General features: G+C 43.0%; 1 protein-coding gene across 2 annotated transcripts in view; it reads left to right on the top strand.

The window, feature by feature from the left end:
• aadac (arylacetamide deacetylase) overlaps positions 1–25,465 on the top strand; it is a 65,537-nt gene that overhangs the window by 29,493 nt on the left and 10,579 nt on the right. For both annotated transcript variants that reach the window (XM_043702721.1, XM_043702722.1), the window contains exons 2-3: positions 6,540–6,762; positions 22,075–22,144. In XM_043702721.1, the coding sequence (XP_043558656.1) occupies positions 6,540–6,762; positions 22,075–22,144 (293 nt within the window). The remainder of the gene's footprint in view (positions 1–6,539; positions 6,763–22,074; positions 22,145–25,465) is intronic.

Here is a 25,465-nt window from a genome sequence, read left to right as displayed (position 1 = left end):
TTTAGCTGCTGTTCAATTTATGATAATTGTAGCTCTTAAAGTATAAAAACATTGAACCTACTATGCTGACAAACGTCATTACTCCAGACCTGGTTCTTGGCAACACATCGCACTGTTTAATCCAGTAATGTTGTTTACCTGCAGTCATCAAGTCACTTTGCCCTTTGTGTGACTAATGTGTTTGAAAGGTACACAAAACATCGCAAAGGCATCTGGATGGGTACATGAATAAGAAGGGTTCAGAGGGATGTGGGCCAAATGCTGGCAAATGGGACTGGATTAATTTAGGATATCTGATCGGCATGGACGAGTTGGACCAAAAGGTCTGATTCTGTGCTGTACAACTCTACAACTGTGCATTTCACTGAAAGATGTGATGCAGTTTTAAGTGCTGAAACTGTGCTGGGTTAGCCAGTGCGATAGTGATCTCAGACGCTCAAGAGGGGTATTATGGTTTCGACTGTGTAAGTGCACACAAGAATAAGACTAATTAAGATAATTTTCACAGTTAAGGCTAATGACATTTTTTTTTTCCCTAAACGTCATTCAGTCAAGTGTTTGTGGTGGGGTGTGATTGTTGTAATCCACTGAGTTGCTACTCATGGGAGGGGAGGTCAAAGTTTAAAAATTAGTGGGGAAATGGAGAAGATTTGCCTGCATAAATTGATTTTTGAGGTACAAGATTGACAAATGTTTATGGTAGCTGGCTATCAATGCTGTGAATATCTGCTTGGCTGGTCACCACCATCAAATTTCAGCATGAGGGGCCATTGACCTCTTGTTTCTGTGCCAGAATGGGCTTCACTTTAGAAGACACCTTTTCAATTTAATTTCTTTGCCCTTTTCCTTTGACTATGAATTTTCTTGATAACTTGAAGCTTGAAACAGATTAGGCTGAATTAATAGTTTTGTCTGTACGCATATTAGATTGATGACTTCCTGATAATGCTGCAAATGTTTGATCCTCCCAGTTCACTTTTCGCATAGAATATGCTGCATTAAAAGTTGGGTGGTTGTAATATCCACCCTTAAAAATTGTAATTTCAAGAATATTAAGTGGCAAACCATTTCGGGAAGAAAACAAGGCAGGAAACAAAGGAAATCTCTTTTTCTGCTATTTTGATGGACATTTGCTGTCTTTGAAATTTGAGCTGTAAGCCATTTGATGCGATTTGCAATATGTATAATCATATATTTATATATGAAGAATGATTGATTGATTAGATCAGATTAGATTCTGTACAGTGCGGAAACCGGCCGTTCGGCCCAGCAAGTCCACACCGAACCTTCAAAGAGCAACCCACCCAGACCCATTCACCTATTGCCTACTAATGCAACCCACCCAGACCCATTCACCTATTGCCTACTAATGCACTTATCGTTATGGGCAATTTAACATGGCCAGTTCACCTGACCTGCACATCTGTGAAAGGAAACCGGAGGAAACTCTCAGACACCGGGAGAATGTGCAAACTTCATGCAGACAGTCGCCCAAGGCTGGAATCAAACCCGGGTCCCTGGCACTGCAAAGCAGCAGTGATGCTCATTGTGTGTGCTACTTCCTCTTTGATGCTTGCTGGCCTGTCAGTTGATTGCTTGATTGAAGGAGGCAACTACCTTGCATTTTACTCAGAGTAGTAAGGATATGGAATGCTTTGCCTGCAACGGTAGTAGATTTGCCAAGTTTAAGTACATTTAAGTCCTCATTGGACAGGTATATGGACGTACATAGAATAGTGTAGATGGGATGGGCTTCAGATTAGTACGACAGGGCGGCGCAACATCAAGGGCCGAAGGGCCTGTACTGCGCTGTTATGTTCTATGTTTTAGTAGCCAACCTCTCCAGGCAATAGCAGAGGCTTCTCATTGGTCATTGACTGCAGTGGTGATTCAAACAGGGATAGTTTCCAGTTTTGTCTTGTATCTGCTGTGGGAGATGTGTTGCAAAGTAAGTAACTGCACACTCTAACTTGGCAAAATATTGACATTTATACACCGTTTTTGTCTGACACTTCGAGTAGCAGACATGGGATGTGTTATGGCAGAAAAGTTAAACAACCCTTTGGAATTCTGATACAGTTGTCATCAGAATTGAAGTTGGAGGGTTGCCAGCAGCACTAGATTTGAGACTAATATTATGATGAGATGCATTTTTGAAATTTTCTCTTCGAAGTTGCAATGCTTCAAGCTAAACCTACAAGTTATACATGTGTTTTGTGTTAGCTTGTGAACCTACAACATAATTCTTCCCTTTAGATTTTCAGATCATTAAAAGCATTGAAATACAATCCACGTAATGAAGTTGACAAATAGTTCAACTTTTTATAAATATAAATATATCTTCCATCTCCCCTTTGTGATGTGATATTTGTTAGACATATTAATAGTTTTGTTTGATTCACATTTTGAGTTTTATTGCTTTGTAGCTTTTTTGGCAACCTGCTATAGGAAAGCTATTATTTAAATTGGAGAGGGATCAGAAAAAGATTACCAGGATATTGCTGGGATTGGAGGGCTTGAGTTATAAGAATAGGCTGGGGCTGTTTCCCTGGAGGTTGAGGTCTTATATAGAGGCTTATAAAATCATAAGGGGCATAGATGAGATGAATAGCAAAGGTCTGTTCCCTAGGATGGGGGACTTCAAAACTAGAGGAAATATTTTTAGGGGCGGGGGTGAGAGGAGAAAGAGATTTTAAAAGGCACCTGACGGGCAACCTTTTCTCAGAGGCTGGTTCGTATGTAGAATGAACTGCCAGAGGCAGTGGTAGATGCAGGTTCAGTTACAATATTGTACATGAACAGGAAAGGTTTAGAAGGATACGGGCCAAATGCAGGCACGTGGGACTAGTTTAGTTTGGGAAACTTAGTCGACATGGATGAGTTGGACTGAATATTCACAAGGGAGGTTTAAACAATCCTTAGATAAGCACATGGATGACTTTGGGATAGTGTAGGGGGACGAGCTGAGAATAGTTCAAGGTTGGCTCAACATCGAGGGCTGAAGGGCCTGTTCTGCGCTGAATTGTTCTGTTCTATGAAGGGTCTGTTTCCATGCAGTATAACTTGGACTCTATAACATGAGTGACTGTTGAGTGGACACGTGAAAACTGACATTTTTAGATGATATTGCCAAGGGACTGGAAATAGATGAGAACTAGGAAGTCACCCCAGGATAAATCCTCCAGATAACTGGAGTTAAAAGTAAGGGAGCAGGAAGTGTTGTGCAACCACCTAAGAGATCAGAGTAAATCCAGGCCACTAAAAAGGCACCAATGGCCGAGATAGCAGATACAAAGGGCTGAAATGCTAAGTGTCATTTTCAGTGAGTTTTACAGAGGGTTTCTCTCCACAAGGTCAAGTAAGTTTTCTTGTATGATTTACCTCAAACATGCCTCACCTAACATGGTACCATGCTCCTCTCCTTCAATGAGAAAGTGAGGACTGCAGATGCTGGAGATCAGAGCTGAAAATATGTTGCTGGAAAAGCACAGCAGGTCAGGCAGCATCCAAGGAGCAGGAGAATTGACGTTTCGGGCATGAGCCCTTTTCCAGCAACACATTTTCAGTTCCTCTCCTTCAATGCCAGCCTGATTCTCCCATTCACTGTAGGTGGAAGTCCTTGCCACTTCCAGGATGTGTTGGGTTCCATGGCCCCAACACCTTCTGTGGACCTTCATCCGGTCAAGTATTGGCCTTCACTGTGCAGATAGTGGGAAGTCATTCGCAAACCACTGCTTCCCAGGGTTTTCAGGTGGCACAGTTGATTTCTTAAATGTACCTACATTTATCACTGTTTTAAGTAATGGCCACACAGCCGACCTGTACTGAGCAGAATCCCGTCTTACAATATCCAGGTCACTACTGCTCTGTACTCTGTTCCATGGACTACGGTGGATACAATGTGGAACCATCACCTATAAGGGAATATCTTCATTCGCTGCAGATCATTCAATGACGCCAAAAGCGAATAGAAGTCAAACAGAAGCCACGTTTGCCTCGTGGAGCAGAAATACATTCTTACCTTTTTTATTAACAAATTTACAGTCAAACATTGGAACCAGGTGTTAATTAAATCTTAAAACCCAAAAGAAAAGCTGCCTGACCTGCTGAGCTTTTCCAGCAATTTCTATTTTTGTTGTCAATTAAATCTTATCTGGCTTGGAGCCCTCTAATGTGGCATTATTATTCCACACATGGTGATGAACCTCCTCCTCAAGTGTCCTCGTCCTCCTTCTCCTCCTCCTTCCTCAGACTATTCCCATTCTCTGTTAATCAGCCTCAGTTACATTGCATCCTTGCCTTCTCCAGTAGTGCAGTGTGTTGTAGAATTACCTGGCACACCCCTTCTGGGATGGACTCTAAGTTCTCTCGCCAGACCACTCCAAGCATCAGAACTTCCTCTTCAGAAGACCTGTTGTCTGCTCCCCCATGACCCTGGTGCAAGAATGGCCTGCATTGTATCTACATTTGGCCTTGTCATGGGATTGCCATGGTCACAGAAGATAGACCTTGTCCCCAAGCAACCATCCTTGTAAGACTTTGGTCCTTAACACTGAATGAGCGTTCCTGCAGGTATAGGCATAATGGCAGCTCCCAGGATACCTGGTGCACATTTCTTAAGAGGTGATACTAATGATCACAACTCACTTGCACGCTGATGGAACAGAGCCCTTTTATGTTGATGAACTCAGCTGCATTATGATATGATGCTTTCAATGCAAAACGTGCACAGTCTGTTTATACCTGGTATCTGGGGGAAGCCACCTAACTTACTGTATCCTACTGCTTGGGCTGCAGTACTGACCTTGTCATAGGGAGGTGCGATGAAGTGGTGTGATCTGGCACAAACAGAAGCGGTAACTGTCTTTGTATTTGTGAGCGGATAGCTAAGGGATCCCACACAGGAAGGATCCAATTGCATAAAAGATCAATGAATCTGTTAGCTTGCTGGCCAATAGGTTCTTTAAGGAGGGTTACACCCGAAACGTTGACTTCCCCACCACCTGATACTGCCTGGTCTGCTGTGCTCTTCCAGCCTCCTTCCTATCTACTTTGGATTCCAACATCTGCAGATTTTTTTTTTTTTGTTGCCTTTCACCAGGAAAGAATGGCCACCCATCCTGACAGGTCACAGGTCCTGATCCAGCAGCACGTGTGTTCCATGTCATCCTCAGTCTGTGGTGACAATACACCTTCATCAGAGGAAATACTATTTGAGAAGGAAGGACTCTGGTCCTCCTGCACATCTGTAGCTCTGGCCTTTGTTGTTGTGGAGGCTACTCAACATCCATTGGAGGTTGCTGCTGGTCCAGGAATTGCTGACCCAACTGTTCCTCCTTTCCTTCATTACACTGTAGCAACAGTGACAATAACTCCTGCTGTGTCTGGATTTATTGGTCACACTTGCAATCAGTCTGTTTAGGAAGCAGAAGAAAGAGAAGAGGTCCTTTTAGTAATGTGAGCAGTCAGCATTTGCATCAATTGCAAATAACGATTTACCATCCTCCTCCATACAGTGGGAAATGGAGCACTCCAAACGAGGAGCTGCGGAATGCATCGATGTGGTCCTTTGACATTGGAGCTTTATTGTGACGCATGCAGCACCAGTAATGCCACAGAGACAGGATGTTACAAACGTTGCATGAGGAGTGCACTTTTTTCCTCCAAATCTACCTCTGACGAAAGGGATCAAGCATATAAGAGCATCTTACTTGATACTTGTGCATCACATTACACGCAAGTTACAGCAAGAAAATCTGTTCCACACCGCAATGCAACCTGCAAGGTCCCACAGGTACTACTTTTAAGAGGCACTTTGAATGTCACTTGCGATTATTCCTACTTCATGGAGATGATTATCTTCAATCTGCAATGACATGGTCAGCATTGCTTGTGACTGACATTTAAACTCTGCATGATTGGACATTGTGCCTGCACCATGATATTGCATGAATTGACTTTAACATGTACCCTGTAAGTGGATGATTAATGCAATTGTCCCTTGAAGGGCCTCTGTGTTGCTCAGTAATGGACCCCATATTTTGGAAAAGAAAAACAAACTAACAGACTCCGCCTACTCTAGGTGTTGCCACTTTTCATTTATAAGTTGCATTGAGGAATCAAGATACCATCTAACAGAGAAGGGGCCATTAGCCTGGGCTCAGCCTATTTGGCAAGGGTCCCTTCCAGTCCTCTCCGTTGGAGAAACTCAGCAGGTCTGGCAGTATCTGTGGAGAGAGAATCAGCATTAACATTTCAAATCCATTGTCTTTTCTTCAGAATCCAAGGTCCTGTAAAACTCCATGTTAGCTGTGAGAATGTTAACTGAGAGGAAGGGATGGAGAGGTAGTTCCAAACTTTAGGACCTAAACAGCTGAAGGCATCATTGATCGTAACGGAGCAAAGGAAATCAGGGATGTGCCAGAGATCGCAATTGGAGGGGATAGGGACCTTGGCAGGTTGTAGGGCTAGAGGAAGCTAATGCAACTACACAAATTATGAAGGTAACTTACATGTCTGTTTCTGTGTCTACATTCCAGGCTGAGTTGAGTGAACTCATTGGATTCAAACATTACATGGAGATGATGATGGTCCTCACCACAGTGGAGTTAGTGGGTCCTTCATCTGATGATAATGTCACCGTGATGGACACCACCTTCAACCAGGTCCCAGTTCGTGTCTACAATCCGAACAATCTTCTCCCGAAACTGAGACGAGCAGTCATTTACATGCATGGGGGCGGATGGTGTTTAGGGAGTGCAAGTAAGTTGTGAAACTACCCTGTAAAGCACAGTAGAAATTTGTATATCACCTTTCACATTGAACAACCATTTTAAGAACGTCTGAAATGTAGCCACTCACTTTGTGTAGGACAAATGACAGCCCATTTGCATACAAAGTCCTATGCTCAGTAATGATAGAAAACTTTAAATAATTCATTTTAGGAATGCTGATCGCTGGATGCAAATAGACCAAAGCATTGGAGAGAACTCTTGTGCTCCTCTTGGAATATTTTTACTTCCTGCTAGGAGAGCAAATGGGGACCTTGGTTTAGCATCTTATCTGAAAGGTACCACCTGCAACATTAGAACATCCATTAAACACCAACAGCCTAGATTGTGCTTGACTAACTCACTGGAGTTTCTTTTTGGAAGAGATGGTAGCAAAGGTTGATGAGAGTAACGCTGTTGATCTGGTGCCCATGGACTTTCAAAAGGCATTTTTAAACAATGCCACACAACAGACTAGCAAGGAAAGTTGTAGGACATGGAACAAAAGGTGTAAGTAGCAATGAGTAAGGAAATGGAAACATCAAAGTTTATTTTTGGGGCTGGAGGAAGGTTTGTAGTGGAGCTCCCCAGGGGGTTGATATTGCTTTTCCCACTATATACTAATGATCCAGAATTTGGTGTGCATTGCCATGGCGATTTCTTCTTTGATCCCCTTGGCGATATTTGTAGCTGTCTATCTTCAATTCTATGTAGCATATATGGTGATGGTCAAAGTAGATAGCTCTTACCAACTTAGACTTGCATAACGACCTCAACACAGCCAAACATTCCATATTGTTTTGTAAAAAAAAAATGAAATTTGATATTTTTGAGCCTAGAGGTGTTAGCTGTAATGACAAACAGTATGGTTTGAAGAGAATATTGAAAGCATGAAGGAGAGAGAACTTTAGGAACTTCCTGTACCCAAGAGAAGAAAATATCAAAGCTTCCATTTAACTATCTGATCTATCAACAATGAGTCCATGTCCAATCCTTTACCATGTGAAAGGTAAACTGAATGCTGATGGATGGAAGCTAATGCCAAAGAGAATTCCATTGCTGAGGGGATATCAGGGCTATGACAATCTGAACACTCACATGCAGGCAGTCCTTCACACTGAGGCGGCAAGTGATTTAAATGATCTCCAACTTGTAGTTAGACAGCGGATAGTTAATGATAGGAGCCATTGCTAAATCCTCATCATTATTTTCCTGGAGTCACCAATAACCAAGATCTCAATTGGACAGCCATCTAAATGCCATGATGATTTGTGCAGATGGCTGGGTATTCTGTAGTGATTGACTCACCACCTAGTTTCTCAAAGCCTCTTCTCTACCAACAAAGGTAGAACTTAAGAGTATGCTAGAACACACTCCTTTCCTGGACACCTAAACCTGCAATGGCATACAGGACATGGGAGGCTGATTTGATTGGTCCATCCACCAGCTTAAACTCTGTCTCCCACCACCACTGAAACACTGCAACCACAGTGCATAGTATTTAGTGATGATTTTGGAGATGCCACAACCACCTGATGAAGGAGCAGCACTCCGAAAGGTAGTGCTTCCAAATAAACCTGTTGGATTATAATCTGGTGTTGGGTGATTTTTAATTTTGTACTATTCAGAGGATATACTCATCAACCTTAGATTTTTTTTTCTCAACTAGTGATCCATAGACTATGGTCTCTGCATGTCTATAAGGACCCTAACCAACTTTTACAGATGCACCATAGAATGCTTTCTATCCAGTGCATAACAGTCTGGTACGGCAATTGCTCTGCTCAGGACTGTTAAGAAACTACAAGGAAATTGTGTGCACAGCCCAGTCCATCACAGAAGCCAACCTCCTATCCATGGACCCCATTTACACTTGTTGCCCTGGAAAGGCTGTCAACATCCTCAAAGACCTCTCCCATCCCGATAATGCTCTCTTCCAACCGTTTCCAAAAGGCAGAAGATACAGAAGCTTGAATACATGCATCAACAGGTTCAAGAACAGCTTCTTCCCTGCTGTTATTAGGCTGCTGAATGGACCTCTCTAACGTCAAATAATGTTGATCTTGCTTTAACCGTAACCTTGTTTGCCTTGCTGTGTTTAAGCACCTTATGATATGTTGTCCTTGTTTGCTGTGATCTGCCTGTACTGCATGCAAAACAAAACTTTTCACCCTACTTAGGTGCATGTGACTACAATAAATCAAATCAATGGTAGATCTCTGGAGACTCCAGTTCAAATGTCACCGTGGCTCAACAGCTGGTAGAATTCCAGATCCTGAATTTAAAAATCTAATGTTGACTGTGTTGATTTTTGTTTTTGATAAAGAAAACACCTGCTTCACTAATATCCTTTTTCAGGGAAGGAAATCTCCCACTTTTACCCGCTTTGGTCGATATGTGACTACAGCACTACAGTCATGTGTCTTAACTTCTCAAAAGGCACAGCCAGCCAGGTAGTTGTATCCAATCTACTTCAAAAAAAAAGTCTCAACGAAATGGAATTAAACACACAAGTTTTGGCATTGGAAATCAAAATTGCAAACTTAGCCCTGTTGACTCAGGAGAGTCCTCCTTATTAACATCTAGGGCATGGTACCAACATTGGGAGAGCTGTCCCACAGACGAGTCAACAGCCTGACATTTCATGGTCTGATTCTGGTGAATGAGACTGTGGTAGACAACACTGTCACTGGGTATGCCCTATCCAATCAGTTGGACAGACCTCAGCAGTGGAATCTATCCAGAAGTGAACTAGTCTTGACGTCGTCAACATTGACTCGAAACCCCATGACGTGTCATGGAATTAGAAAACCCTGTGTTAATTACAACTTAGAACACCTTCTCACCTTGGCTGATGAGTCTGTGCTCCTCGATGTTGAATAGGTAATGTCACCGTTGTCGTACTGGACTGTAGGACTGCTTTCTAATTGGAGAAAGATGGTTTGGCCTGAGAGTCACCACACCTCAGACAAGGAGAGATGTTGATGGCAGTCTCTGCTGGTGTGGAAAACAAACCCATGTTGTTGGCATCTCTCTGCATCATAAACCAATAGCAGGATCAGTTGGTTGCGGAGGCAAGCACTGAGGTTGCGAGTCCGTTTCAGGACATGGTTGAAGAGCTTCAGGGGAGAGAGAGAGAGAGAGAGCGGGAAAGACACAGACACACACTGAGATCCTTGTAGAGGGAGGAGGAGAACAACTTCAAGGTAGGCATCCTTGCAAGATGATTCGCAGTAAGGTTAAAATCAACTAGGCGAACGTGAGGAGTGCAGATACTGGAGATCAGTCAAGATTAGAGTGGTGCTGGAAAAGCCCAGCAGGTCAGGCAGCATCCGAGGAGCAGGAAATTCGACGTTTCAGTAAAAGCCCTTCATAGGGTGCTCCTATGAAACACCCTTTGAAATGTAAGCCGGAATGCCATTAAGTGAAGAAGTAATTTAGTCATAGAGATGTACAGCATGGAAACAGACCCTTCGGTCCAACCCGTCCACGCCGACCACACATCCCAACCCAATCTAGTCCCACCTGCCAGCACCCGGCCCGTATCCCTCCAAACCCTTCCTATTCATATACCCATCCAAATGCCTCTTAAATGTTGCAATTATACCAGCCTCCACCACATCCTCTGGCAGCTCATTCCATACACGTACCACCCTCTGTGTGGAAAAAGTTGCCCCGTAGGTCTCTTTTATATCATCCCCCTCTCATCCTAAACGTATGCCCTCTAGTTCTGGACTCCCCAACCCCAGGGAAAAGACTTTGCCGATTTACCCTATCCATGCATCTCAATTTTGTAAACCTCTATAAGGTCACCCCTCAGCCTCTGGCACTCCAGGGAAAACAACCCCAGCTTGTTTAGCCTCTCCCTATAGCTCAAATCCTCCAACCGTGGCAACATCCTTGTAAATCTTTTCTGAACCCTTTCAAATTTCACAACATCTTTCCAAAAGGAAGGATATCAGAATTGCATGCAATATTCCAACAGTGGCTTAACCAAACACCTGTACTCAGTACTCTGACCAATAAAGGAAAGCATACCAAATTCCTCCTTCACTATCCTATCTACCTGTGACTCCACTTTCAAGGAGCTATGAACCTGCACTCCAAGGTCTCTTTGTTTAGCAACACTCCCTAGGACCTTGCCATTAAGTGTATACGTCCTGCTAAGATTTGCTTTCCCAAAATACAGCACCTCGCATTTATCTGAATTAAACTCCATCTGCCACTTCTTAGCCCATTGGCCCATCTGGTCAAGATCCTGTTGTAATCTGAGGTAACCCTCTTCACTGTCCACTACACCTCCAATTTTGGTGTCATCTGCAAACTTACTAACTGTACCTCTTCTGCTCACATCCAAATCACTTATGTAAATGACAAAAGGTTGAGGACCCAGCACCAATCCTTGTGGCACTCCACTGGTCACAGGCCTCCAGTCTGAAGAACAACCCTCCACCACCACCTTCTGTCTTCTACCTTTTGAGCCAGTTCTGTATCCAAATGGCTAGTTCTCCCTGTATTCCATGAGATCTAAACTTGCTAATCAGTCTCCCATGGGGGACCTTTCCGAATGCCTTACTGAAGTCCATATAGATCTACCACATCTAAAACTCAATCAAGTTTGTGAGACATGATTTCCCATGCACAAAACCATGTTGACTATTCCTAATCAGTCCTTGCCTTTCCAAATACATGTACATCCTGTCCCTCCGGATTCCCTCCAACAAACTGCCCACCACCGAGGTCAGGCTCACTGGTCTATAGTTCCCTGGTTTGTCTTTATCGTCCTTCTTAAACAGTGGCATCACGTTTGCCAATCTCCAGTCTTCCAGCACCTCACCTGTGACTATTGATGATACAAATATCTCAGCAAGAGGCCCAGCAATCACTTCTCTAGCTTCCCACAGAGTTCTCGGGTACATCTGAACAAGTCCTGGTTACCATTAATTTATAAGGGAAAAATTTTTGAGCATTCCCAAATCCAAAAAATAAACAACCAAATCATACCAAATGTCACACAAAATCTAAAATAACATTAACAAATAGTAAAGGCAGGAATGATATGATAAACACACCGCCTCGATAATAGTAAAAGTAGTTCATATACAGTGTAGTTTGGCTGACTCGCCGGAGGTTGGGGTGGTGGGAGGTACAGGAGACTGGGTGTAGGAGAGAGAGTGGAGTGGAGTCAGAGGTGATAGGGAAAGCGTGAAATGAATATTTTTCATCAGCATTCACACAGAAAAAAGACTATGTTGAGGAGAATACTGAGATATAGGCTACTAGAATAGATGGCATTGAGGTGCATAAGGAGGACGTGTTAGCAATTCTGAAAAGTGTGAAAATAAGTCCCCAAGCTGGATGAGATTTTTCCTAGGATTCTTGGAAAACCAGGGAGGGCTTTGAACTTATGTCTTCATTGTCTAGATTAGAGTTGTGAGAAACAAAAGCTCACTCACTTTAATAATTTCAGTCCGAGACCAAATATCTGAATCAGTGACGTTTATTTGTACACTTGCAAGTGGGTGCCATGTCTAATTGCCAGGTAAGGCAATTACAAATGCACAGTAAACCCCAACAAACTCTCGCAATTTATACAGTTTTTTCCCATATGTTTTCCTTATTCCATTGTTTGTTCCCTGCTTCGCTTATGTCACTCATTTCTTTAAGACTTATCCCACAACTTCTGTTTATCCTGTCTTGTCCGTGACAAACTCTTATCTCTGATTCCCCTAAGGGTGTTCGACGTCAGTCTACTGTAGTTCATTGATTAGGCATATCTTTTCTTCTATCAGCATCTATTTCTATCCAGAGGCCACTTTGACCTCTTTAATTAGGGTTTGTTCCTGTGTCTCCGTGCAAGTGGGGAAAACAGATGTTTTTCCTCTTTGCCCATACATCCACCATTGTTCTGTAATCACGTCTCATGCTAACATATCCTTTCTTTTTGCTGAATATATATTTTCTCATTCCTGTTCTGTATCAGAATTTATAGTTGCAGAAATAACATTAATTCATTTATATCCCACAGAGTGGTGCTGGTAAAGCGCAGCAGGTCAGGCAGCATCCGAGGAGCAGGAAAATCGAGGTTTCGGGCAAAAGCCCTTCATCTTAAAGGTCTGAAGGGCTTTTGCCCGAAACCTCGATTTTCCTGCTCCTCGGATGCTGCCTGACCTGCTGTGCTTTGCGAGCACCACTCCAATCTGGGCTCTGATCTCCAGCATCTGCAGTCCCCACATTTGCTCTTATGTCTTCATTGTCTACAGGAATAGTTCCAGAAGACTAGAGGATAGCAAATGGTGTTCTCTTGTTCAAGAAGGGGAGTAGAGACAACCCTGGTAATTATAGACCCATGAGCCTTACTTTTGTTGTGGGTAAAGTATTGGAAAAGGTTATAAGAGTTAGGATTTATAATCATCTAGAAAGGAATAAGTTGATTCGCAATAGTCAACACAGTTTTGTGAAGGGTAGTTCATGCCTCACAAACCTTTATTGAGTTCTTTGAGAAGATGACCAAACAGGTGGATGAGGGTAAAGCGCTTGATGTGGTACATATGGATTTCAGTAAAGCATTTGATAAGGTTCCACATAGTAGGCTATTGCACAAAATACAGAGGTATGGGATTGAGGGTGATTTTAGCGGTTTGGATCAGAAATGGTCAAGCTGAAAGAAGAGAGGATGGTGGTTGATGGGGAATGCTCATCCTGGAGTTCAATTACTAGTGGTATACTGCAAGGATCTGTTTTGGGGCCACTGCTGTGTATCATTTTTATAAATGAATGGATGTGGGCATAGAAGGATGAGTTAGTGTCATCTGCAAATTTACTAAGGTAGGCAGAGTTGTGGATAGTGCCGAAGGATGTTGTGGGTTAGAGATGGTCATAGATAAGATGCAGAGCTGGGCTGAGAGGTGGCAAATGGAGTTTAATGTGGAAAAGTATGAGATGATTCACTTTGGAAGGAGCAACAGGAATAAAGAGTATTGAGCTAATGTTAAGATTCTTGGTAGTGTAGATGAACAGAGATCTCTGAGTCCATGTACATAGATCCCTGAAAGTTGTCACCCAGATTGATAGGGTTGTTAAGAAGGCATATGGTGTGTTAGATTTTATTGGTAGAGGGATTGCGTTTCGGAACCATGAGGTCATGCTGCAGATGTACAAAACTTTGGTGCGGCAGCACTTGGAGTATTGTGTACAGTTCTTGTCACAGCATTATAGGAAGGATGTGGAAGCTTTGGAAAGGGTTCAGAGGAGACTTACTAGAATGCTGCCTGGTTTGGAGGGAAGGTCTTACGGGTAAAGGCTGAGGGACTTGGGGCTGTTTTTGTTGGAGAGAAGAAGGTTGAGAGATGACTTAATTAGACATATAAAATAATCAGAGGATTATATAGGGTGGACAGTGAGAGCCTTTTTCCTCGGATGGTGTTAGCTAGCATGAGGGGACATAGCTTTAAATTGAGAGGTGATAGATATAGGACAGATGTCAGAGGTAGCTTTACTCAGATAGTAGTCAGGGTGTGGAATTCCCTGCCTGCAACAGTAGTAGACTCATCAATGTTAAGGGCATTTAAATGGTCATTGGATAAACATATAGATGAAAATGGAATAGTGTAGGTTAGATGGGCTTCAGATTGATTTCACAGGTTGGCTCAGCATCGAGGGCCGAAGGGCCTGTACTGCGCTGTAATGTTCTATATTCTGGAGGAAGAGGGTCATCTATTCCAGGGAACGCACTTAGCAGACCCACTCTCGCTGCATGAGCTTTTTAGTAATAGTGAAAATCCTCCTCTGGTTAGTGAAAACAGGTACTGATGTAGGTCTTTCTTAAAAGCGAATTGGCGTAAAGCGAGCCTTCGAAAAACAGGGCATATGTATACCTCCTTGTCAAACCCTGAGCTGCAGCTTGGAGGCAGTTGGGGGAATTGTTCTCTGAAGATTTCAGGCGAGGTGTCCTCCTCCTCGACTTTTTTTTCAAGCAGCTTGACATCGTTGCTGCTCCTGCTGTAACTCCATCTGATGCTGCAACTCGAGGTGAACTGCACCTGTAGCTCCCATGGACTCAGAAGCTTTGAAGTGTGAGGCAACCACTTTCTTTGCAAAGTCTAGCACTGGCTCCTGCAGATTCAACTGACCTTTTTCTGAACTCTTCTAACAATCCAGTCCTCCCATTAGTCACAGCAATTAAACTGAAAATTAGATGGATCCCTTTAAATAACACTAGCATGGGGAACCCTTATGAGTTGAAAGCACGTCCAGCTGTCTGCATATAAGTGAGAATGTGTTGACAAGAACTGGAAGATCAAAGATAGCCAGCCGGAACCATCAAATCAACGTAATGTGATTAATCTACTTTGCAAACTTGTGATGCATCTGTTTTAGTGACAACATCTTTGTGCTCAGTGCTGTGGTGTTCAGGACAGGTTGTGCCAAAACATATGTGGAATAAGGTGAGATTCCTTTTTCTGTTTTTACCTAAACAGTCACCTGAAGTGTTTAAAAATGGCTACTGGCAAGCTGTACGTTCTATGTGGGCGTTACAAAATAAAATATTTTTAACAGTAAAGCAGGATGTGTTTCAGAGACACAGGAGCTAGGTGAGAGACAGTGATGTAGTGATAACATCACTAGAGTAGCAATCCAGAGCCCATCGCTAATGCTCTATGTTCAAATCCCATTATTGTAACTTGCGGAGAATACAAGCTCAATTAGCAACAAATCTGGAGTTGCAAGTCCATTTCCATGATTGATTCACTGGAGTTTTAGTCGTTTTGCCTTTCTGCTTTCTCATCTCCAGTTGGAATGATCTGAAAGCAGGCTGGCAGGACAGCTTGGCTACGTGGAACATCCATCCACTGCCATGTGATGAGTCCTGGATAATCACGTGTCCAAGATCTTGAGCTTTGGCCTTTGGAACTAGAGTACAGGCTGGAGTCACTCTGCGAATCCACAAGGCTGAGAATTACTTCAGTAGCACTTTCAACACTGTGGTCGCACTGCAGATTAAAGCCATGATGAAGGGCTTATGCCTGAAACGTCGATTCTCCTGCTGCTCATATGCTGCCTGACCTACTGTGCTTTTCCAGCACCATACTCTTCGACTGCAGATTAAAGGCAGGCTTGGAAGGAATGGCGACCTCTAGGTAGACCAGAAAAAACGGAGTAAGTGAGCATTGCAGATGCTGGAGATCAGAGTCGAAGAGGGTGGTTCTGGATGAATGATGAAGAGCTTTTCCTCAACGCCGATTCTCCTGCTCCTCAGATGCTGCCTGACAGACTAGAAAAACCAGACCCGGCAGTGCAAGATTCTAGAGAGAATCATAGAGCTCGTTCAGTGCATAAAGGGGCCATTTGCACCGATCCTCAAAACATCTCGCCCAGACCCAGCCCCCACTTACCCCTGTAATCCCACATTTCCCATATCCAATCTGCCATAACCTGCACATCCCTGGACTCTGGGATGAAACCGGAGGAAACCCACACACACATCGGAAGTGGGTACGTACAAACTCCACACACAGTCACCCCAGGCTGGAAATGAACCTGGGTTCCTGACACTTCTGAGGCAGCAGTGCTAACCACTGAGCCGCTGTGCTGTGCTGAGCAGATGTTATTTTCTGAGCCACTTTCCACTTTGAGCCCAGGTGAGGGTGGTGGCTTATCAGTGGAGTGTAATGAGAGCCAATCTTGTGGCACCGTAAGTGGCTCAGCTGCATGGATGGTGAAGAGAGAGAACAAAAGAGTGAAGCGCAATAACGGTAGGTGGTTTAATCTTGGCTGTAGACATGGTTGCAGGATGGTATCTTGCTTCCTTGCTGCCAGGATCAAGGAAGTCACAGATCAGCTTAAGGACATTCATTTAATGGATGGTGAACAGCCAGATGCTGTGGTCAACATGGGTACCAACATTGTAGGTGGAAAGAGGATGATGTCTTGAAAGTAGAATGTAGAGAGTTTAGCAAGAGACTGAAAAGCAGCATCTTTATTTTTCCCAGTATCACATGCTAGTGAGTATGGAAATAGGGAAATGGAGTAAGTTAACACATGGCTCAAGAACTGGTGATGGAGGAAGGAGTACTTTAGATTTCTGTAGTATAGGAGCTCTTTCTGGGATGGATGAGACCTATACAAGAAGGATGGGTTATATCTTAGCTGAAAATGTGTTGCTGGAAAAGCGCAGCAGGTCAGGCAGCATCCAGGGAACAGGAGAATCGACGTTTCGGGCGTAAGCCCTTCTTCAGGAATGAGGAAAGTTTGTCCAGCAGGCTAAGATAAAAGGTAGGGAGGAGGGACTTGGGGGAGGGGAGTCGGAAATGCGATAGGTGGAAAGAGGTCAAGGTGAGGGTGATAGGTCAGACTGGGGTGGGGGCGGAGAGGTCAGGAAGAAGATTGCAGGTTAGGAAGGCGGTGCTGAGTTCGATGGATTTGACTGAGACAAGGTGGGGGGAGGGGAAATGAGGAAACTGGTGAAATCCGAGTTCATCCCTTGTGGTTGGAGGGTTCCTAGGCGGAAGATGAGGCGCTCTTCCTCCAACCGTCGTGTTGTTGTGGTCTGGCGATGAGTTATATCTTATTCAGATTGTGACTAATACTCTCTCACAGGGAGGATATAGACTAGCTTGTTAGAAAAATGGGAACCTGAGAGGGAATTTAGTTTGGTAAAAACAATGACTGCAGATGCTGGAAACCAGATTCTGGATTAGAATGGTGCTTGAAAAGTGCAACAGTTCAGGCAGCATCCGAGAAGCAGGAAAATTGATATTTCGGGCAAAAGCCCTTCATCAGGAATAGAGCCTCGAATCCAGGGAATTTAGTTAGCATAATATTAAAAATGGTTATCCTGGAACTCCCTCCATCATGGCCCTCTGACTGTACCTACATCAAATGGACTAACTAGCCAACAGCTTTTCCCCAGGATAGAGGGCATAGGTTCAAGGTGGGGAGGGGGGAGATACAAAAGGGTCGAGAGGGCAATTTTTTTCTCGGTGATGAGTGTCTGAAACAGGCTGCCAGAGGTAGTGGTGGAGGCAACTGCAATATCATCTAAGAAACACTTGGACAGATACGTGGATGGGATGGGTATGGAGGGATATAGACCAAACACCGGCAAAAGGGGCTAGATTAATTGTGAAAAGGATAAGTTGGGCTGAAGGGCCTGTTTCCATGCTGTAAACCTCTATGACTCTGACTTCAGAAGGCAGCTCACCACCACCGTCTGGAGGGCAACTCTGATTAGAAATCCTCCCCCCATGAATGAATCCTTAAAAATGTAAGCTGTAAATTAAAGTTGAGAGCAGCAGAAACAACCACTGTCAAATTACAGGTTAATGTCGGAAAGGCAGAATTGTCTGAATACACAAGCAATCTCAACAAGATGGATGAATTGATGGTGCTAATAGATGTAAAAGGGTATGACTTATTTGTCCTTATTGGAGAAATGGCTGTAGGATGACGTAAGACTGAACTAAATATGAAAGGATATTTGGCATTCAAGAAGAAAAGGCAAAATGGTATTAGGATTAGTGTGTAGTTGAGACAGGACCTCTGATTGGAAGAACAAATAGAATTTGTTGCGTGGAGCTCCAAACAAAATAACAAGCGGCAACAGATTGTGGACAGCGTGGTTTAAAGGCTACTACACCATACAGGATCTGAGACTCTGGGCAAAACAGTGGCTCAGTGATCAGCACTGCTATCTCAAAGCACCAGGAACCCAGGTTCAATTCCAGCCTTACGCAAATGTGCAAACTCCACACAGACTCCGTGCCTGTGTGGGTTTCCTCCCACACTCAAAAGATGTGCAGGTTGTGTTAAATTATCCTGTAATGTCCAGTGATGTGCAGGCATAAATTATGGAATTAGATGTTCATGTAACAAGGGTGATGCAATTAATTATGGATAACTTGAAGCTACTAACTTCATGGATAATACTAATAATGAAACAAGCTGTCTAGGAAGAATCCAGAAATGTGTTTGACCAACATATTGCAGAAACAAACTATTTTACATCAAAGGGCGTGATACAATGAAGAAAAGCTGATTTAATAATAAAATAAATTTTTGGGAATAGTAGCTATCATATGATTTAAAATTTTCATTTAAGCTCAATAAAAGGTATAGTTCATTCTGAAGGTATTCTGAGTCGGTCTTAAATCTAAAGTTAGAAGGAGGAAGTTGACTTTGCTGGATTGGGAAAATACAATAGAAGTTTTGGTAGTAGTCAGGCAGTGGTTGGTAATTAGAGAATTAATGCATGGCATTCAAAAATAAACATCCCTCCTTTTAAGGCAAAGATATCCTACAGGAAAAGCAAGAGAGTGGTGCTTAAAAAGGAAGATAAATTTTGTTTTGTATCAAAGGAGGCTTATAAAAATAGAAGTTATAAGTCTGAGGATTGGAAAATATTAGAATTCAGCAAGTAAGGGCCCAATACATTTATAGAGAATATGAATGTAAAATAGTAAAAAACATGAAAACAGATAATTAAAGCTCCTAAAGACATGGAAAAGGAAAACATTGGCAAAGGCAAATACAGAGTGAGTGAGGACGGCAGATGCTGGAGATCAGAATCAAAACGTGTGGTGCTGTAAAAACACAGCGGGTCAGGCAGCATCCGAGGAGCAGGAGAGTCAGCTGCCTGGCCAAAGACAAATGTGTGTCCATTCCCAGTTAAAGATGGGAGAAACTTGGGAATAAATTATGAACATGGGAAAGTCTTGCTAAAACTATACAAGGCAGTAGTCCGGCCACAGCAGGTACACTGAGCAGTTTTTGTCTCCCTTATCGAAGGAAAGTTTTAATGGCATTACAGGGAGTCCAGGAATGGTTTACTGGTTTGATTCTGGGTATAAGGGAATGCTCTAATGAGGAGAGATTGTGTATGTTGGGCTTTTGCACATTGGTATTTAGAGGAATGAGAAGAGAACTTATTGAAACAGCAATTCTAAGGAGATTTGGGACTTTTTTCACTGGAGCATAGACGATTGAGCTTTATGGGTGTTTATATAAAATCTTCTGGAATATGGATAAGGTGAGTAGCAAAAGTTTTTTTTTTCCCTAAGGTGGGAGAGTTCAAATCTAGTGGGCATATTTTTAAGGTGAGAGATGAAAGGTTTAAAAAGGACAAGGAGGGACAACTTTTAAGCAATGCTTAATAAACAGACTTGAGAGAAAGAATAAATGGATCATTCTTAGGTTGGCATCGTGCTTAGGCCAGTTCCTCATAATCAATATTAATTATTTGAATGCAGGAACCAAATGTAATATTTCCACTGTAGAAATCTGAGAATACTGGAGTGTCTCAAGATTAGATTAGATTAGATTACTTACAGTGTGGAAACAGGCCCTTCGGCCCAACAAGTCCACACCGACCCGCCGAAGCGCACCCCCCAGACCCATTCCCGTACATTTACCGCTGCATCTAACACTACGGGCAATTTTTAGCGTGGCCAATTCACCTAACCTGCACATTTTTGGACTGTGGGAGTAAACCAGAGCACCCGGAGGAAACCCACGCAGACACTGGGAGAATGTGCAAACTCTACACAGTCCGTCACCTGAGGCAGGAATTGAACCCGGGTCTCTGGCACTGTGAGGCAGCAATGCTAACCACTGTGCCACCATGCCGCCCAAACTACAGCAGCGTTTTGGGTGAGTGAGTCGTGTGTTGAGTAATGCTGTCAAATTTAGTTAACCTTCAATCCAGATTGCGACTGTCTCAGTCTAATGCCCACTGCGCTCCCAAACAGTCCTATTATCGTTGCAGTGGTCATACTTCATTGCCCTTCATAGATTGAGCAACTAGTGCTTTCTGCCAATAATTCTTTATTAACCATTATTGAATTGATTCCATTTCTTTAGAATAACTGATTTTTGTTTTGGACGTTAAAAGTTTCTCGTATACTACTGCATATTTGTGAGCAGGTGTTACCTCACTACTTCTGCAGACCGTTTGTTGAAATTGTTATCAAGTGCAAGAGTACTGGTTAGTGGCAGTAGGGAGCATTACAACATGCCCTGTTTATTTCATTGTAAGTCAGCATATTTGCTCAGCTCAGCTGGGGTACTTCCTCTCTCACTCTCACAGGCTGTGTTTTTAAACTGGGTTTGCTGACTCCTGAAGTCTGCCATCTTCAAATGTTTAAATCTCCAGGTTACTAATATGAGCAGCTCCAGAGAGCAATCACTGGGCTGATTTTTTTTTTGAAACCAAACAAGATCTGTGCTTTTTGTTTTCTTTCCCCCTGTTTGTGAATGGGTCTGTCAGCCTGATGTTCTGTCTATTGCTATAAAAGACCTCTCGCGGTCATTTTGACTAAGAGCAGTGGGCTTGCCCAGTTCACATCCTTCTCTCAAATGACGCAGTTGTAACATTGTGGCTGCAGGAGCAGTATGGTTGTGTTGCACAGTCAGTAGGTGAGAGATTGCTAAAAATGAGACATAAGTTTAAACCTGAGCATGATTGCTAGGAGATTTTGAACTCTGATCATTCAGTGTATCAATTAGAATGTCAGAACTGTGGCAGTGAAGGTGTCAATGCAACTGCTGGATTAATAGAAAAACTCACTGTCCTTTGGGAAAGGAAATCTGCCTTTTTACCTGGTCAAGTCTAAATTTGGGCAGCACAGTGGCTCAGTGGTTAACACTGTTGCCTCACAACACCAGGGACTGGGGTTTGATTCCAACATCTGGCGACTGTGTGGAGTTTGTACATTCTCCCCTTGTCTGTGTGGATTTCCTCTGGGTGTTCTGGTTTCCTCCCACAATCCAAAGGTGTGCAGGTGAGGTGAATTGGCCATGCGAAATTGCCCATAGTATTCAGGGATGTGTAGTTTAGGTGCATTAGACTGGGGTAAATGTAGGTAAATGGGTCCAGCTGGGTTACCCTTAGGAGGGCTGGTGTGGTCTTGTTGGGCTGAAAGGCCTGTTTCCACACTGTAGGGATTCTATGAACATGTGACTCTAGACTCTTCTGAAATGGCCAAGCATGTCCCTCAGTTAACAAGAAGGCAGCTGACTATCACTGTCTCAAGGTCGGGCCAGTAACTGTTGACTTTGTCAGTGATGCTCACAACCTGTCAATGATTAACCCAGTCATTAATCTCACTGATTCTGTTGTAGGACATTACTGTGAATTGGGTGTGGTATATATTTAAGTTCTTCCTACATGGACAGCTAGATGGTCCCCTGTTGAGCTTGAGACATCGAGGGAGTGTTTGCCAACATTCTGTGGATGTTGTTCGATTTGAATCAATTGGAATATTTTGATAATGCAGCACGAGTAATCTTACATTTCTTTTTTTTTCAGAAATGAAACCGTATGATCTCCTGTCGAGAAAAAGCGCAACTGAACTGAATGCTGTCATCATTTCCATTGAGTAAGAACTTACAGTGCTTTGCTCTCGCTAGGGGACAGTGTTGGAGAGTGCCTCATTACTTTTCGACCCCATTTTAACTATACAAAGTACTTAAAAACAACACTTGCGTAATAGATTCAGGAATTATCCAGGATAATTTTAAGATAGTAAGGTATAGCTTTGGACTTATGAAGATTGTTGATGGCATTTTGAACTTAATTGCATGAGATGTTTTCAACAAACTAACTTGTGCCGTACAACAAGATGAATACATGATGAGGGGTGTGCGGGTGAATCAAACATACAAAGGCAAGAGCTTCAGAAAGGAGGAATGCTGCTGCAAAAAAGGGTCAATCAATTGATTAGTCAACGTAGATTATGAAAATAAATGGCTATTCTAGGGTAGTTCACACATCCGTGTTTATTAGTTATGCTTTGAATATGGTTGTGGGTAGTGTTTAATACTCATCCCTCCTTGCCTTGAGGTGGCCTTGAAGCATTTGTTTAGTTCAGCGGAACATGGCTAGTTCAGAAAGCAGCTAAGAATCAACTGTGTTGGTGTCAGACTGGAGTTACAAACAAACTCTTGACTGCATTCAAACAGCTATTTCCTTTTTATCTCTGAAGGATATTGGTTAACCAGTTTCTTTTTAACAATGATCTGAAAAGGTTTTTTTTTGTTAGCTCCATTTTAAACTAAAACTTTAGAAATAAACTAATTTTGAACTCTCTCCAGCTGTTAGAGTGGAATTTGAATTCACATTCTCTGTAATATTAGTCCAGGCTTCTGGCTTCCAATAATCACCACATATCTATAGTGAGCATGTCTAATCTGTCTCTATTGCCCTTTTTTCTGTCATGAAATGATGTACATTGTGTATATCTTGTGTACATCATGTGCACCTCCTCTCTTAGTGCACACACCCTCACTGGGTACTCCCTAAGTTACTAACTGAACCCAGGAGCTATTTCTCTGGGTTTGTTAGTAGGCAGTGCCTGATTGAAGGATGGCATCAGGAGGTGTTGAGACTTGTGACTGGGAGGCACCCCTCTGCTCAATCTCGCTCAATTGTATCCCTCCCTTATAACCCGAACCTGCCGTCATTCACCTGTGGCCTTGGGTTCCTCAGGTGGGTGCACAATTGGAAGCGGGTACTGCTTTCCCAGTGGTGCTACTGAGCAACAAGAGCTGTCCATCTCTGAATGACCAAGAACTCTGGATCGGACAGGACATCCACTCATCGGGATGCTTGCCAGTTATAGACATTGTTTTCCCAAAATGAAAAGCCATATGAGCCTCCTGCCAGCTCTCCATGCAAGCACATATACATGCAAATATATATATATATATATATATATATATCACACACAAATGAGCAGATGCAGGCCATTCAGACCATTGAGACAGCTGTGCCATGTTAGTACTGTCATAACTGACCTGTTTGTTTCAAAGTCCACATTCCCAACCATCCTCAAAACCCTCTGACTCCCCTGTCCAACAAAATCTAACCTCGCCTCCTACACCTTCTGAGGCAGACAGTTGCCCAGTCACTCCCCTCAGCTCTGTCCAAATTGTTCAGCAGCACCCCCATGGCTCTGAAGCTGCCCACAAGAGGAAACCACCTTTCCATATCCACCTTGTCCATTCCATTCACAATCTTGAACAATTCAATCAAGTCACCCCTCACTCAGAATTTGGCAGTCAATCTGATAATGTAAATAAAATAATACTCTCCTTTTTTTTAATGCACCACCTTGACATTTTCCCATACTATACCTCACCTGCCAGATGTCTAGCCTCTGAGGTGCTCTTGTAGCCACTGTATTTATAAGACAAATCTAGTTCAGTTTCTGATTGATTTATAGTGAAGGATTCAGTGATAATTTTTACTATTGAATGTCAAGGGGTGATGGTTAGTTTGTCTCCTACTGGAGTTGGTCGTTGCCTGGCATTTGAGAGGCATGATTATTAGTTGCCACTTTTCAGCTCAAACCTGCTTCTTGCCCATATCTGATGAGCCGTAAATGGTGCTGAACATTGTGCAGTCATTGGCAAATAACCCTACTCTAACCATGTGATAGAGGGAAGGTCATTGATGAAGCAGCTGAAGATGATTGGGTCGAAGACACAATGCCGCGGAACTCTGCAGAGATGTTCTAGAGCTGACCACTAACCACTAAAGCATCTTCCTGTGCTGGGAATGACTCCAATCATCAGACGGTTTCACCTTGTTTCCCATTAATTCTAGTTTTGCTACAGCTCTTTGCTACATTTCAGCCCAATACGACCTTGATGTCAAGGGCAGTCATTCCCGCCTCACTGCTGAAGTTCAGCTCTCTTGTCAATTTTTGAACCAATGAGGTGAGGAGCTGAGTGATAGAACTGGTAGAACCCAAACTGGGCGTCACTGAGTGGGTTATTTCCGAGCAGCTGCTGTTTAATAGCACTGCCAATGACACCTTCCATCACTTACCTGATTCCAAAAGCAAATTAACAAAAAGTTATGTTAATCCATCCCAGGTGAGTCCAGTTATTTATTGAATACACACTCTTGTAGTAAGCCATTTATCCATAGGTTTGCATGGCCCATTGGTTTTACATGCAAGTGAAAGGGAGAAAACATACTCTAAAAGTTTGGTAAAAGATTTTACCCTACCCTACAATACTGCACAACAATTGCTGGTGTCTGCGTAAGTGATGTTCAAGTTATTAATACAAAAATTATGTATAATAGACAAGGACAACCTGCATTAAAAAAATCTGCCATAGCTTCGTGAAACATTCCAAGGTAGTTAATCTGCTTCAGAGGATAAAAGAAATTGGCACTGAGCCACATCAGGAGATTTTAAGACAGGTAACCAATTTTAAAAAAATTCAAAAAGGCAGACTTTAAAAAATGACCTGTGGGAAGGGAGGGAAAAAGAGACTTAGAGTCATAGTCATAGAGCACGGAAACAGACCCTTCAGTCCAACACACAGAACATACATAGAACATAGAACAATACAGCACAGAACAGGCCCTTCGGCCCACGATGTTGTGCCGAACTTCTAACCTAGATGAAGTACCCATCCATGTACCTATCCAAATGCCGCTAAAAGGCCGCCAATGATTCCGACTCTACCACTCCCACGGGCAGCGCATTCCATGCCCCCACCACTCTCTGGGTAAAGAACCCACCCCTGACATCTCCCCTATACCTTCCACCCTTCACCTTAAATTTATGTCCCCTTGTAACACTCTGTTGTACCCGGGGAAAAAGTTTCTGACTGTCTACTCTATCTATTCCTCTGATCATCTTATAAACCTCTATCAAGTCACCCATCATCCTTCGCCGTTCCAA

The sequence above is a fragment of the Chiloscyllium plagiosum genome, chromosome 13 (genome assembly GCF_004010195.1).
Source record: "Chiloscyllium plagiosum isolate BGI_BamShark_2017 chromosome 13, ASM401019v2, whole genome shotgun sequence".
Taxonomy (NCBI): Eukaryota; Metazoa; Chordata; class Chondrichthyes; order Orectolobiformes; family Hemiscylliidae; genus Chiloscyllium; species Chiloscyllium plagiosum.
This window is presented reverse-complemented; position numbering and strand designations above follow the sequence as displayed.